Source organism: Narcine bancroftii, chromosome 3 (assembly GCF_036971445.1).
Source record: "Narcine bancroftii isolate sNarBan1 chromosome 3, sNarBan1.hap1, whole genome shotgun sequence".
Taxonomy (NCBI): Eukaryota; Metazoa; Chordata; class Chondrichthyes; order Torpediniformes; family Narcinidae; genus Narcine; species Narcine bancroftii.
The window spans coordinates 48,194,558-48,208,668 of record NC_091471.1 but is presented as its reverse complement, the minus strand read 5'-3'; the positions used below and the strand labels follow the sequence as shown (position 1 = coordinate 48,208,668).

Genomic DNA, 14,111 nt, shown 5'->3' with positions numbered 1-14,111 from the left:
TTCTGGTGGACGTGGGCTCAGAAGTTAGTGTATTTCCACCCATCGGTTTTGACACATGCCATCCTACCCCAGACCTGCAACTACAAGCAGTTAACGGTTCCAACATTCTGACCTTTGGCACCAGGAAGATGAATATCATAATAAACTTAGCTATTAGTACGCTGATCTTTGCTTGGACCAGATTTTCTTTAGATTTATTCATTCCTCGTTGACTTGAAAGGGCGTCGGCTGATACATGGAACTACTTTTCAGACTATTACTCTGGCAGATGCCTATACACCTGCTCTGTACCTCCAGACATCAAGTAAACCAGTGGATGAATTCCCCAAGCTGTTGGAGGATTTCCCTAATATTACTACTCTACAAATTTCTGCCTCCACTGCAAATCACGGCGTTACTACACTTGTACTAAGGGCCCTCCTAGCCATACTAAAGTGCGCCACATCCCTCCAGAGAAGCTACTCTTAGTTAAGAAAGAGTTTGCCAAGATGGAGGAACTAGGCATGATTCGTAGGTTGGACAGTCCCTGGGCACCTCCATTACATATGGTCTCGAAACGCAATGGAGGTTGGTGACCATTACAGGCGGCTTAACGATCTTACCACTCCAGATCTTTATCTAATACCTCATATTTAGGATTTCTTGGTTAATTTGCATGGAGCGATGATCTCCTCCAAAATAGACTTGGTGTGTGGTTATCACCAAGTACCAGTAGAGCCAGAGGACATTCCAAAAACAGCAATAATTACCCTGTTTGGGTTGTTCGAATTTTTATGAATACCATTCGGATTAAAGAATGCTGCTCAATCATTTCATCGGATGATGGATACTTTAGGACATGGTATGACCAATGTTTTCATTTACCTTGACAATATTTTAGTGGCCAGTGGGACTAAGGAAGAACATTTGGAACATCTTCGTACACTTTTTATTCATCTTCAAAACTTTGGACTGACCATCAATCCGCACAAATGTATTTTTGGACAAGGAATGATTGATTTCTTGGGGCATAGGATTACTCAGGAAGACATGACTCTGCTGCCATACAAATTTCAGGCCATTATCAAATACTCAAGACCTGCTATAGTTAAAAGCGTGCAGAAGTTCTTGGGATTAGTAAATTTTTACTGTCGGTTTCTTTCTGGGAGCAGCTCATATCATGAAGCCTCTTTCCAATTTACTGTCCAGTAATGCCAGAACCATCCATTGGACTGAAGAGGGAAACAATGCCTTCTTGAAGATGAAAAATTTGCTGATTCATGCCACTATGTTCAGCTACCCAGTTTTAAATGTAGCCACTGCCCTTTCTACAGACACTTCCAGTATGGCCGTAGGAGGTATACTTCATCATTACATCAACAGGCAATGGAAACAGTTAGTATTCTTCAGCTGCTGTGTTCGTAAAGCAGAGAAGAAATACTTTTGGCTATTTACTTGTCTATTTGACACTTCCGTTATTTTTTGGAGGGCAGAGATTTTACTATGTACACCAACCACAACAGTTCCTGGATGTTACTTCGGATAGAGAACCACAATTTACTTCCTCACTGTGGATGGCCTCGTCCCGCTTGCTCAGTACAACAATTCATCATATGAATGCCTATCATCCCCAAGCCAATGGAATGGTGGAAAGATTTCATCGACATCTCAGTCTTGATGGCTCAGTTAGATAGCTGAACTGGGCTGATGAGCTGCCCTGGGTATTACTGGCCATTAGAACAACTCCAAAGGAGGACCTCCAACCTTCATCTGCGGAGCTTGTGATCGGCACACTGCTGGTGGTTCCAGGGGAGTTTGTCCCCTACTATTCCAACTCCAGCAATGATCCTAAGGAACTGTTGAGCAGGCTAAGGGAGACCATAGGAAAATTGACCCCTATACCACCATCGTTGCATGGAGGACCTCAAAAACTGCAAATATGTCTTCGTCTGAAGGGGAGCACTTGGTCAACCTTTACTGACACCCTATGAAGGACCTTACAGGATATTCAGACAAACTAGGTCTACCTGTATTTTGGTCATTGGAGGGAAGCCACAGTCTTTCACTATTGACAGGCTTAAACCAGCTCACGTGGACAAGTCTTCCCCATTGCAGCAGCCAACAGTTCATCACAGAGGTTGACTACCTTTCTGCTGGTTCTGGGGGTGGGTGGCAACACTACAACTCCCAGAAGGTATCAAACCGGCCATGTGATGTCAATGCATGGTGATGTCAACATGGGTTGAGCACGTGATTCGGACTTTTAAAAGGTTGCACGGGTGATGAAGAGTAAATCTGTTTGATTCACACTAAAAAACCCTTGTGTGGTTATTTTGTTATCCATTGCAATTCCAGTGGCCACACCTGTACCTTTTTCCCAGTAATTTTAAAAAAAGGGTAAAGGATCCATTATTGTCACATAATACTACATTTAGAATGTAACATACATGAAATTCTTTAACTTTCTCTCTGTTAAGGAAGACAGAGACAGAGTGAGAGGGCATGGCCTGGTGGGTGAGGATAGAGGACACCATCTTTTGTGGATGTCCTCAATGGAGTGAAGTCTGGTGCCTGTGATGATGCAGGCTGAGTTAACAATCCTCTGGAGTTTTTTTCTTGCCTTGATAGTTGACATCTCCACAGCAGACAGTGATTCAAACAGCCAGAATGCTCTTTCTCTTCACCTATAGACGTTTTTGAGAATATCCAGTGACATACCAAATCTCCTCAAATACCTCACAAAGTATAACCTCTGCTGAACCTTCTTCATGATGCATTGACATGGAGACTCCAGAACAGATCCTCAGAGATGTGAACACCCGAGAATTTGAAGTTCTTGACCCTCTCCACTACTGACCCCTCAATGAGTACTGGGTTGTGTTCCCCTGACTTCCTCCTGAAGTCCAAAATTATCTCCTTGACTAACATTGAGCACAAGGTTATTGGCATGACACCACTCAACGAGCTGATCTACTCCCTCCTCTATGCTTTCTCATTGCTGTTTGTGATTCTGCCGACAACTGTGGTGTCATCAACAAATTTGTGGATAGCATTAGAATTGTGCCTGCCCACACAGTAGTGCTGTACAATGAGTAAAGCAGTGGGCTAAGCACACATCTTTGAGGTGCCAGTGGTCTTCTGATGAAGAAGTTAAGGATCCAGTTGCTGAGGGGGAGTGCAGAGGCCCAGAGTTTGTAAATTCTGACCAGCACTGAGGGAATAATGGTATTGAAGGCTGGCTGTAGTCAATGAAGAGCAGCTGTATGTACAAGTTTCTGTTTTCAAAGCGATCTGGAGCTGAGTAGAGAGCCAGCGATATTGCATCTGCTGTGGAGCGGTAGGTACGTGTTAATTCTGGCCATCACAGTAGAAGATAGTGCTGCTGGGCAATAGTCGTTGAGACAGCGCACACCTCTCTTCTTATGAACTGGGATATTAATGCCCTTTTGAAGCAGGTGGGAACCTCTGACTGCACCAATGAGAGTTTGAAAATGTCCATGAACACTCCAGCTCGTTGGTTGGCAAAGATTTTCAGTACCCTGCCAGTTACACCGTCAGAGTCTGATGTTTTGCGAGGGTTCACTCTCTTGAATGATGTTCTGACGTCGTCCTCAGAGACAGATATCACAGGGTCCTCAGCCTTTTCATGGATTCTAGTAGGCACTGTTGGGTTCTTCTTCTCAAAGCAGGCATATGAGGTGTTCAGCTCATCAGGTAATGGAGCATCACAGTCATCTATGGTGTTCATTTTCCCTTTGTAGGCTGTAATTGCCTGGACTCCCTGCCATAGCTGTCAAGTATCTATCTCTGTCTCTAGCTACCTCTGGAATTACCATTTTGCTTCAGAGATGGCCTTCCACAGGTGGCACCTGGACTTCTTGTAGAGATCTAGATCCCCGGCCTTAAACGCCCTTGATCTCACCCTCAACGGGTTGCAAATCCCCTAATTCATCCAGGAACACCTGGTATATGGACATGAGCACATTCTCATTCACGCGGGTCTTGATGAAGTCAATGACACCTGTTGCATATTCCTTCAAGTCTATGGATGTTCTTGAATATGTTTCAGTCCACCAATTCAAAGCAGCCCTGCAGATGCTCTTCTGCTTCCCTCGACCATACTTTTGCCGTCTTCATTACTGGTTCTCTGGTCTTCAGTCTCTGCTTGTATGCCAGGAGAAGTACAGCCAAGTACATATGGTATTCTTAAAGCAAAATGAAAATGCACTATACTTATTGTTCATGTATCATTAGTAAAAACATAAATCAGTGGAGGGGATAAGATGACACTTGAAGCACCCAAAAAACATCCCAAAAAATGGGTCGTTCTATAGGCCAGATGTGACCTTAAAATTATACTCAAAATGCCACTTGATTGGTTCCATAATCCACCCATATTCCACCCCATAACTATTTTTAAGTTACCGGTATATTTTTAAAAAATTACTGTAGTTTACACATTTTTTATTTTTCACTGAAATCCATTACCAATGTGGTGTTAACCAATAAAAGAATTGTAAAATAAAAAAGAACACATCACACATGTTTAAAATCCTTGAAAATCACTAGCTTCATCTGAATCTTCAGCTTCGTCATCAGTGTCCCACAAATAAATCATCCTCTGTACCATCAACTGCACTAGAGATACTGCACTTTTTGAAAGATTTTATTACAGTCTCTACTTTCACTTTATCCTTTTAGTCACAAAATCTCACAGCACATCAAGTGATACCGCACACATAGCCCCATCTTTTGTAAAGGATTTTTCAGCATTCATCATCCGATTATTCCATTCAATGACTTTGAACTTAAAACTTGTTTCATATTTTCTTCATTTGTTGGTGGCTCCATGATAACAATTTGATTTTAAAAATTTAAACTGATTAAAACAGAAACTAGCAATAGACTGAACCATGAATCACTTTGTGACAGTGCTTCATCCACCTACCGGCCACACCCACCAGCTCAGTCAACACGGCACCAGCTCAGTCAACATACATACAGTACCAGTATGTTCGGGGGTTGCCTTCTACCACCAATATGAACGAAAACCGTGAAATTCTGACTCAAATATACAGTAATTAAAGTCAACAAATTCAATCTACACCTTGAGTGACAATAAAAATATTAATTACAAACTATATATAAGCATTGTTCTTTTGCGTAAGGCAGTGTGGAATATGCACTCCATCAATTTTCATTTCACAATTCATTGGTTTTGTTCTAATATTGTTATTCAAGAATTGAAAATCCAGTCGTGGAAATGAATTCAAGTACATTGCCTTATTACCACAGTTTCATTAACATCCAGATCTCCACTGCCTCATTTTGTCTAATCTTGAATAGCCAGGCCCCAAAAACGGGGAAGCTTTAATGATCCATGCACATGAAGAAACAGTTGCAGTAGGACCTAAGTACTAATCTGAAAATAACAATCAGAAAAGTGCAGGCTGCACGTGCTTAGTCAATTAGTGTATGCTTCTGAGTGGCCTCAAACACTGCACATTTTAATGCTTTAAAATATATTAACATGCATGATTTTAAATGACTTTTGTTAGGAATAATGCTTCTCGAACATCAGCATCCATTCTCTGTAAGATCTGTATCCCTTCTTTATGGTGCCCACCCCAGTAATTTCTGCATATTAGTGAGGCTGCAGGAAGTTACCACTGGCCTTTCAGCTGGTGTGTGTGCTCTACCCTTTTTCTGCCTTGAAAAAGCTGTCACATGAAACTTTAGTACTTACGTATTCGCATTTTAATATATAACAATATGAATTTGTATATGTTCCTTTGCCCCATCTAAAGTTATGCTCCATTGAAATAAATGATTAAAGAATATATAAACAAAGGAATAGAGATAAACCTGAATAGCATAGTCATTGAACTTCATTTTGTGCTGTGCAGAATTGTCTTCACAATACAGAAAGGATAGGAAGGAGAAACTTCTTAGAACAGAATGATGAAGCTGAGGAAATTATATCCAGTTTCAGCTGTTGAAGCAGAAAGATTCAAGATTAGATTAGAGGAGGAAATTAAAGGCTTTGATAACAAGGTGGGTAAATATAATTGGAAATATTTATTGCATGGAGGATAAATGCTGATTTGCTCAAATAGCCTCTTTTTGAGTTGGAACATCTACCTATGTGTATTTTGGTGTGGCAATGTTGCTTCATTTTCAACTGGTAAAATGTTATTGATTGTGAATATTATCGTAATCAAAGCAAAAGTATTCTAAATGCAGTGAAATAAAAAACAATGTTGTTCATTTTCAGGAATGCCATGTACAGAATGCTGCTCGGCAATATGGTAATATGTTTTCAGCAAAGGGGACATTGTTAGAAGGATTTGGGAAAGCACCTGAGTGAGTATATGTGTGTTTTGTGACTTAGCTCCTGTTGTGTGTCCACCATCTAAAAATTACACTGCAGTTTCTCACCTTGGCTCCGCTGATAGGACATCCCAAATTTGAACACCTCTACCATGAAGAACTAGGGCTTAAATCCATGGGAATACCACCTGCTCTATATTCCCCTTCAAGTCACACCATTCTTGTAATCCAGGAACTCCCTACCCAACAGAATTGTGGAGTTCTTTCACCTGAAAAACTGAAACAGTTCAAGAAAAATGCTCCCCACCAACAGCTCAAAGGCTCTAAATTCTGGTCTTGCGGCAATGCCCAGATCCCAAAAATATGAATAAATATTGTATATTATGAAAATTAAAGTTTGTATTGCAATGAAAATGACTGGTCCACAGTCTGCTAATGGCTAAGGAAATGCATGACTCTAAGTGGAACGTTTTGTATTCTAACAGGAGGCATTTTGCTATAATTTGTAGCTATCAGAAATTATTTTAAAGTGTTTGATTATTTATTGATTTTTTTTTAAGTATTGTTAGTTTTGGGCTGATCAAAGTGAGGAAAACTTTCGGAGGATGGGGCAGGCTCCTGTTTTGGGGCATCTGAGGCAGATTGTAATGCATGTTCTGCCAACTTGGTCATAGAGTCATACAGGCCCTTTGGCCCAACTTGCCCCAAGATGGCATTCTGAGCTAGTTTCACTTGCCTACATTTGGTCCATATCCTTCTAAGTCCTTCCAACCAATATACCAGTCATGCATATATGCTTTTTTTTCATTAACTCAACATTGATTGGGACTGAACCTGAGACCTTCAGTTGCACATTCCTTTAACTTTAGAGTTCATGTGCCCAACTTCTTCGATAAGTAATGTGCAACTGAGCAGCAGAAGTAAAATCTAATGTTAGGTATTTTTTCCAGGATCATTCCCATATACCTCGTACATCGCCCAGCAAACAACATCCCTTATGCAACAGTCGAAGAGGAACTGAAAGGGGACTTTGTTAAATATTCAGTGAAGGATGGCAGAGAACTGAATGTTGGTAGAAAAGAATCTGAAGTTGGTCAAAAATGCTGTACATTCCAGCACTGGGTGTATGAGTGGACAGAAGGAAACCTTCTTGTTACAGACTTACAAGGTAAATAAATCAGTTTTCTTTTTATACATTAGAGGAGGACATAATATAGATGTATTTATTATGTGTGTTATAGATGTGCAGGATGGCTGGTGTAACACAGTTTAAGAATCCAAAATTGAGTCATGGAGTCAGGGCATGGAAGCAGGCCCTTTGGCCAACTGTGCCTATGTTGACCATCAAACCCCTATCTATGTTAATGCAATTTTTCAACACTTAGCCCATAGCTTACGACATTGTAGTATTTCAAAAGTTAATTTAAATACTTCTTAAATGTTGTATCATAACATGGTGAATTCCAGGTTACAACCACTCTCCAAGTTTCCCCCAAATGTTCGTAATATGCATAAATGAATTGGAGAAGGGGACCAAGTACAGCAAATCTAAGTTTGCTGTTGACACTAAATTGAATTGAAATTGTAAAATAGACTGCAAAGAGATATAGATAGGTTAAGTAAGTGGGCAAGGGTAAAGGTAAATAATTAGAGTTCCAATAAAAGATCTTTGCTGAACATTAACAAGTCTTTCTAACCTGCCTTATCACGATTATAATTTGCCAGCATTATGTTGTTCTCCAATTATTTAATGGGGTTTTCTGCTTGACAAAATTTGTAAAAGAAATTTGCTCTTTCCAATTGTTTTCCTGTAGGTGTAGGATTGAAATTAACTGATGTTGGAATAGCAACTTGTAGCAAAGGGTAAGTGAAGAAAAGAATGGGCTGCTTTATTACAGCAACTCATTTTCTATATCTTGATTAATGATGCTGCAATAACCACTTTCTCTGTTGCTAAGCAATGGCTTAATATTGCTAGTAATTTTACTCTAATATGACTTAGGGTGAAGATTTCAATTTGAATTAATAAACGTCTTATAATTCCCAGATGAGTCAATTATTAATAGAGTAAAAGAAAGATCCTCTTTAGTCTGTTTTTTTTTATGTTCATTCATGAATATGTCTGCTTTCATCTATTTATGGAAACTGTATGGTTGTAACGAAACATACAAATACATGGACACAGTAGTACATTGTACATTAGTACATTAGTACAGTAGTACAGTAGAACACAGAGCTCATAATATTGATTATTTTCAAAACCTATTGGAACAAGTTGAGAAATTCAGTGATATATTTCTGAAAGCAGATAACAATGATCATGAAGTTTTTACGGGCTATTTAAAAAACTTAATTAAATCACAAATGGAAAAGAAGAAAATCAATCCCCTTCCCTCCAGTCCTAAGTTGATATCCGATCGATGTGCAATAACCCGTTACTCAAGAGGAGGCTGTTAATACTTGCAAATAGAGATTGGCAATACATGAGGAAACTAGCATTTCCCATATATGGATTAAAATTCTTTGAATATTTTATGTTTAAGCATTTTCCATACATGTAATTAATAAACAATTATATCAAACAATATTTTTTGAATGTAAGAGTTTCAATCATTATATGATGGTTACAATCTCTCTCTCTCTCTCTCTCTCTCTCTCTCTCTCTCTCTCTCTCTCTCTCTCTCTCTCTCTCTCTCTCTCTCTCTCTCTCCCCCCTTCCTTCCCTAAATTCCCCCCCCACGCCCAAAGAAATTTTGTATATATATATTAATATAAAGAAAAAAAAATAGCTTCATGGATTACTCTGAGGATCGCTTTCCAAAACACAGGACTCCAGCAAGGTTTATATGTCAATTTAGGGAAGAAGATTAACACAGGTCTCCAGAGGCTGGAAGAACACCACAACATATTTATACCTAAAATGTGCATATATAGGCTCCAAATTTGCAAAAATATACCATATTTGTTTCTCAAATTATATGTAATTTTCTCCAAGAGGATACAGCTTTGAATTTCTGCATTCCATCTTCCCATACCCAAATGTGAATTTGACTTCCAGGTCATGAGGAAAATTCTTTGAATTTATTTTAAAAATATGTACTTTGCAAAGAAATGTTGGCAATTCCCTACACTTTTTCTTCTGTTTTGTACTATTTACAACTAAAATGAGCAGTCAGATGATATCCAATAGATATTTTCCAGTGCAAAAAAAAACAGATCTCACTGGACCCACAATTTATGCTTAACTGAAAAAGTCAAAGATATCACCAAACTTGAAGAAAAAAAATACATATAATTGTACATAGGTGGGTGACAGTTCTAAAGATTTGATTAAAATATTAAAAAACTGCAAAGAATGAATAAAGATTAATATGGGATCAAATATGAGCAAATTATAAAGCTAATTAGAAATATAAAAACGATAAGGATTTCTATAGATATTTTAGAGTTTATAAAGTGGCCATTGGTCTTATGGTAAACAACTCTAAAGAATTAGTAATAGAAAATAAGAAGGCAGATGTTGCATCATATTTTGCTATAGAAGATGCAAGAAATATTCACTCGTGCTGGCAGATAAGACTCCAGGTTCTGTTGGACTTCATTCCAAGATCTTAAAAGAAGTAGCTAATGTGATATTAATGTGTGGGTTTTAGTATTTCAAAATTCCTTTGATTTAGGGAAGGTTCTGTCAAATAATAGCAAGTGTAACTTATTTCTTTAAAAAGGGCAAGTAAAAGCAGAAAGGCCAGTTGGCTTACATATGGCACAGAGAAATATTAGAGCAAAACCAAACTGCACAAGGATCCAACCAGATCAAGAAGCAACAATGGGATGAAAGGATTTGCCAATGTAGAGTGCAGACCCTGCATCAGAACCTACATTGGAAAGAGAAGAAAACCAGTAGAAAGGGGTGGGGTGAGACAGGGGCAAATTAGTGATGGGTGGACTGAGAAGAGGTGAAGGATGATCAACATGGAGCTGGGAGGGGGGTGGTGGAAGAATGGCGCAGGGAGACAGAGGCAGGTGGGTGATGGTGGAAATTGAAAAAGAGTTAAAAAGGACAGATGGAACTAGATTGAGGGGTGGGGTGCTGAAAGTGAAAGCTAACCACCTGTATACAGGAGTTTAATCCAAAAGGATTGTGATACTGGAAACCATTAGGGGAGAAATGAAGGTCAGATGGGGAAGGGAATCTGGTAGGTGAAATGTATGGGTAGTAGGTGAACGGAACCATAAGAGGGTGGGGTGATGGGAACCTGGAGAGGGGGTACAAGCAAGGGACAACATAAATTGGAAGTTGTGAGAAAGAACATAGGAGTTAAGAATATGTCAAAAATACTGCCATTAACCATGTAAATTATCTTGAAATTCAACCTTCCAAAATACATAATTTTACACTAATACAAAAAAATTAAAACCTATCTTTTGCACATTGATGCTCAGGTTCAGGTCAGCAAAAATATTCTGCTCAAGATCTTATTCAAGCCTTGGTTCAAGCATGGAAAATAATTTGCTCAACTACCAAGCTGAAATGATCATGACTTGGCCTTTGAAATCAAGTCATCATTTGACTGATCAAAGTATCAAAGAACAATAGCAAAAATGAAGACAAAGTGAATCAATGGGCAAACTCTCCTCAGACTGGAGTTATACTTGACTAAAAAGTTGTGATTGTTAGATACTAATCTTCTTATTCACAGGACATCACTGTAGGACTATCAGTTCATTGTCCTGAGCCAAGCTGCTCCAATTATTTTAGCAATTAATTAATGATTGCAATAGTTGGTTTATATTTGTTGTAAGGAAAAGTTTGTGCCAAAGTTGGTGAGGGTTATTTAACTGCCTTGAGTGCAACTTCGCAGTTTTGTGGCAGCAACAATATGTTACGCAACATGTATTTAAAGATGCATCCAGGACTTTTGAAAGACAAAGCTTACTTCTGACCCAATCTGATACACTTGAGAGCTTCTATGTAGATATATTCCAAAACTACAAGGATTTAGCAACTGGGCACACGGAGGAATTGCACAAATAGCTTTTTCGGCTAAAAAAGCATGAACAGGTACCATGACAAAGTTTCCTGCTGTCTGCATGGAACCTGAGAAGCAATTACTCTCTCAGCTCAGGTTCCTAATCTCTATCACTTTATTTCGGATGCAATTGGGGTGAATGGAAGATGAGCAAAAAGTAGATCAGTGGTGATAGTGGAAGTTAGCCCATCACTGAGAAGGCCTGTCAGTTATAGATATAATACCTTATGTATTCTCTTCCAGGTACAGAGGATTTAAAGGAAACTGTTCTGTTTCCTTTATTGATCAGTTCAAGGCTCTTCATCAGTGTAATGCATACTGTAAAATTATGGGTTTGAAATCTCTGAAGGTGTCTCAACACAAGCCCAGATGGAATCAACCAATGAAGGCACCACTGTTGAAACCAGCTCCAAGCTCACCAAAGGAAATACTTGTGAGCTCACACGGCTCAATAAGGAACTTCACAATTCAAGCAAAGAGCATAATTGGAGACAGAACTATACAAAAACATTTATAAGCCCTGGAAACATTAGTTTCTGATGATGTATGAGCCTTGCGTCTTTGATTGTTGTTATAGAGTATTTGATATTACCTCAAACCGTGCATCTTGGCACCTCACAGTTTGGCGGGCAGCAACCTCCTTTGAAGAAGAATGCATAGCCCACCTCACTGACAAAAGACAAAGGAGAAAAAACCCAACACCCAACCCCAACTAACCAATTTTCCCCTGCAACCGCTGCAACCGTGTCTGCCTGTCCCGCATCGGACCAGCCACAAACGACCCTGCAGCTGACGTGGACATTTACCCCTCCATAAATCTTCGTCTGCGAAGCCAAGCCAAAAAGAAAGAGATAGAGTATTTAATTTTATGCTTTGAAGCTTTTTGTCAAATTCATCAAATCATGTAAAATAATTCAAGAGTAACTATTAATCCCACTCACCCAGTGGGAAACTGCATGTGAAGAAAGCACTTGGCAAACAATATGAAGAGTATACTATCTATACCTAGAGTCTAAGCCCCCTCCAAGCTTACTATTCTGGAAGCACAAGAACAGCCAATGTGCATCCCTCTAGTTGGAATGGAAAGTAACTTTTTTAATAAATAAACTTCAATTTGAGTTAGTAGAAGGCAAATTTTCCTGCTCTCTGCTTGGAGCCTGAAAAGCAATTACTGTCTCAGCTCAGGTTCCTAATCTCTATCACTTTGTTGCTACCAGTCTTTTATCAATTATATTCTGGTGAGAGCATGTGTTAATTTTATTTCCCTTCTCCTTTAACCTTTCGGCATTATACACATCCTCTGCATCCAGCAATTTCCTGCATGCTTAGAAACAAAATTTACATTTTGTTTTGCTTAAAATCCCTCCTTTATTTAATCATCCCTTCCAACTTATTTAAAAACTATACCTTGACAAAGGCCTCAAGCCCGAAATGCTGGTGATGAATCTTTATCTTTGCTATATAAAGTACACTGTTTGACCTACTGAGTTTCTCTAGCATGGTTTTTACTTCAACCACAGTGTCTGCAAACTTATGTTTTACTTTTAAAAACTGCAATGTTGGTTTCATCCTTTGCCCTATTTTGAATTTGCACTCATGATCTCCTTTGATGTGAATATCCATCCCTTGGGTTTCTTAATTTTAAATGAAGTGGAAAAACAAACACTGCCTATGGTCTAAAACAAAACTATAAAATCTGTTGGAGGAACTCAGTGGGTTGAGCACACCAGTGGGAGAAAAAAAAAAGAATAATTAATGCATTGGTGAAATGTTCCAATCTTAAATGTCAATAATTCTCTTTCTCCACTGATGCTATTCAATCTCTCCAGATATTCCAGCAGATTTTTTTTTTTGTTCTAGATTACAAGATCTGCTGTCTCTTTCATCTCCTCAGGCTGGTATAATGAATGCAATCCAGTTCTGAAATTGAACAGGAAATGTAACTCTCTTTTCCTCAGATTTGCCTGATATGTTTCCTGTTTCTAGCATTTTTTTGTTTTCATTCCAGATATGAAATTCTTAGACAACATAAATACTTTTTCCATAATGCAAGATAAACATTTGCATTTTAAAATCTTAACTATGGCTCATGTTTTTTTGTATTGCATGCTCATGCCATTTTTTTCATTTACTTGGATTTATTATTAAAATCTCATAGTCCAAAAAAGAGAAATGCATCAGTTGACTGCTATTGATTCAGTTTCAGTTGAAAACTGACCACATTCAGAGTCCAAGATATCTCAGAACGAGTTCACGGTGTTCTCAGGAAGAGGATGAACAGCCAGAAGTCTTGTGAAGGGACCAATGACATGGTTAGGAAAGATGAGCATGACCTGCAAGAAGAGTTCAAGGGGTTAGGTGCTAGGTTGAAGCATGAGTACTCCAGGGTAGTAATCTCAGGATTGCTACTCCTGCCACATGCGAGAGAGGTTAGAGATAGGAGGATAATACATCTTAACATGTGGCTAAAGACATGGTGCAGGAGCGAGGACTTCAGGTTTCTGGATCATTGGGCTCTCTTCCAGGGAAGGTGGGACCTGTTCTGACAGGATGGCTTGCATCTGAACTAGAGGGGGACTGATATGCTTGTGGGAAGATTCACTAGTGCTTCCCCAGGGGTTTTAAATGAGATTTGCACAAGGATGGGAACCAGAGTGCCAGAGTTGAGAGGGGAGTAGAGGGGGAAAAGATGAAGTGAAGATTTCATGTAACATCAGAAATTAAAGGGTTGTAAATGATGGAAATGTTTTCAGGGTGCATCTATTTCAATAC

At 39.0% G+C, this 14,111-nt stretch overlaps 1 protein-coding gene across 2 annotated transcripts in view; it reads left to right on the top strand.

Moving 5' to 3' along the window:
- Window positions 1–13,487, top strand: part of LOC138757147 (uncharacterized) — a 61,305-nt gene extending 47,818 nt beyond the window's left edge. The window contains exons 8-11 of one of the 2 annotated variants that reach the window (XM_069924015.1): window positions 6,254–6,342; window positions 7,260–7,477; window positions 8,124–8,172; window positions 11,583–13,487. In XM_069924015.1, the coding sequence (XP_069780116.1) occupies window positions 6,254–6,342; window positions 7,260–7,477; window positions 8,124–8,172; window positions 11,583–11,856 (630 nt within the window). In that variant the 3' untranslated portion in view covers window positions 11,857–13,487. Of the gene's footprint in view, window positions 1–6,253; window positions 6,343–7,259; window positions 7,478–8,123; window positions 8,173–11,582 lie in introns of those variants that run through there. The other variant, XR_011353375.1, reaches the window with a different exon arrangement.
- Window positions 13,488–14,111: the final 624 nt, after the last annotated feature.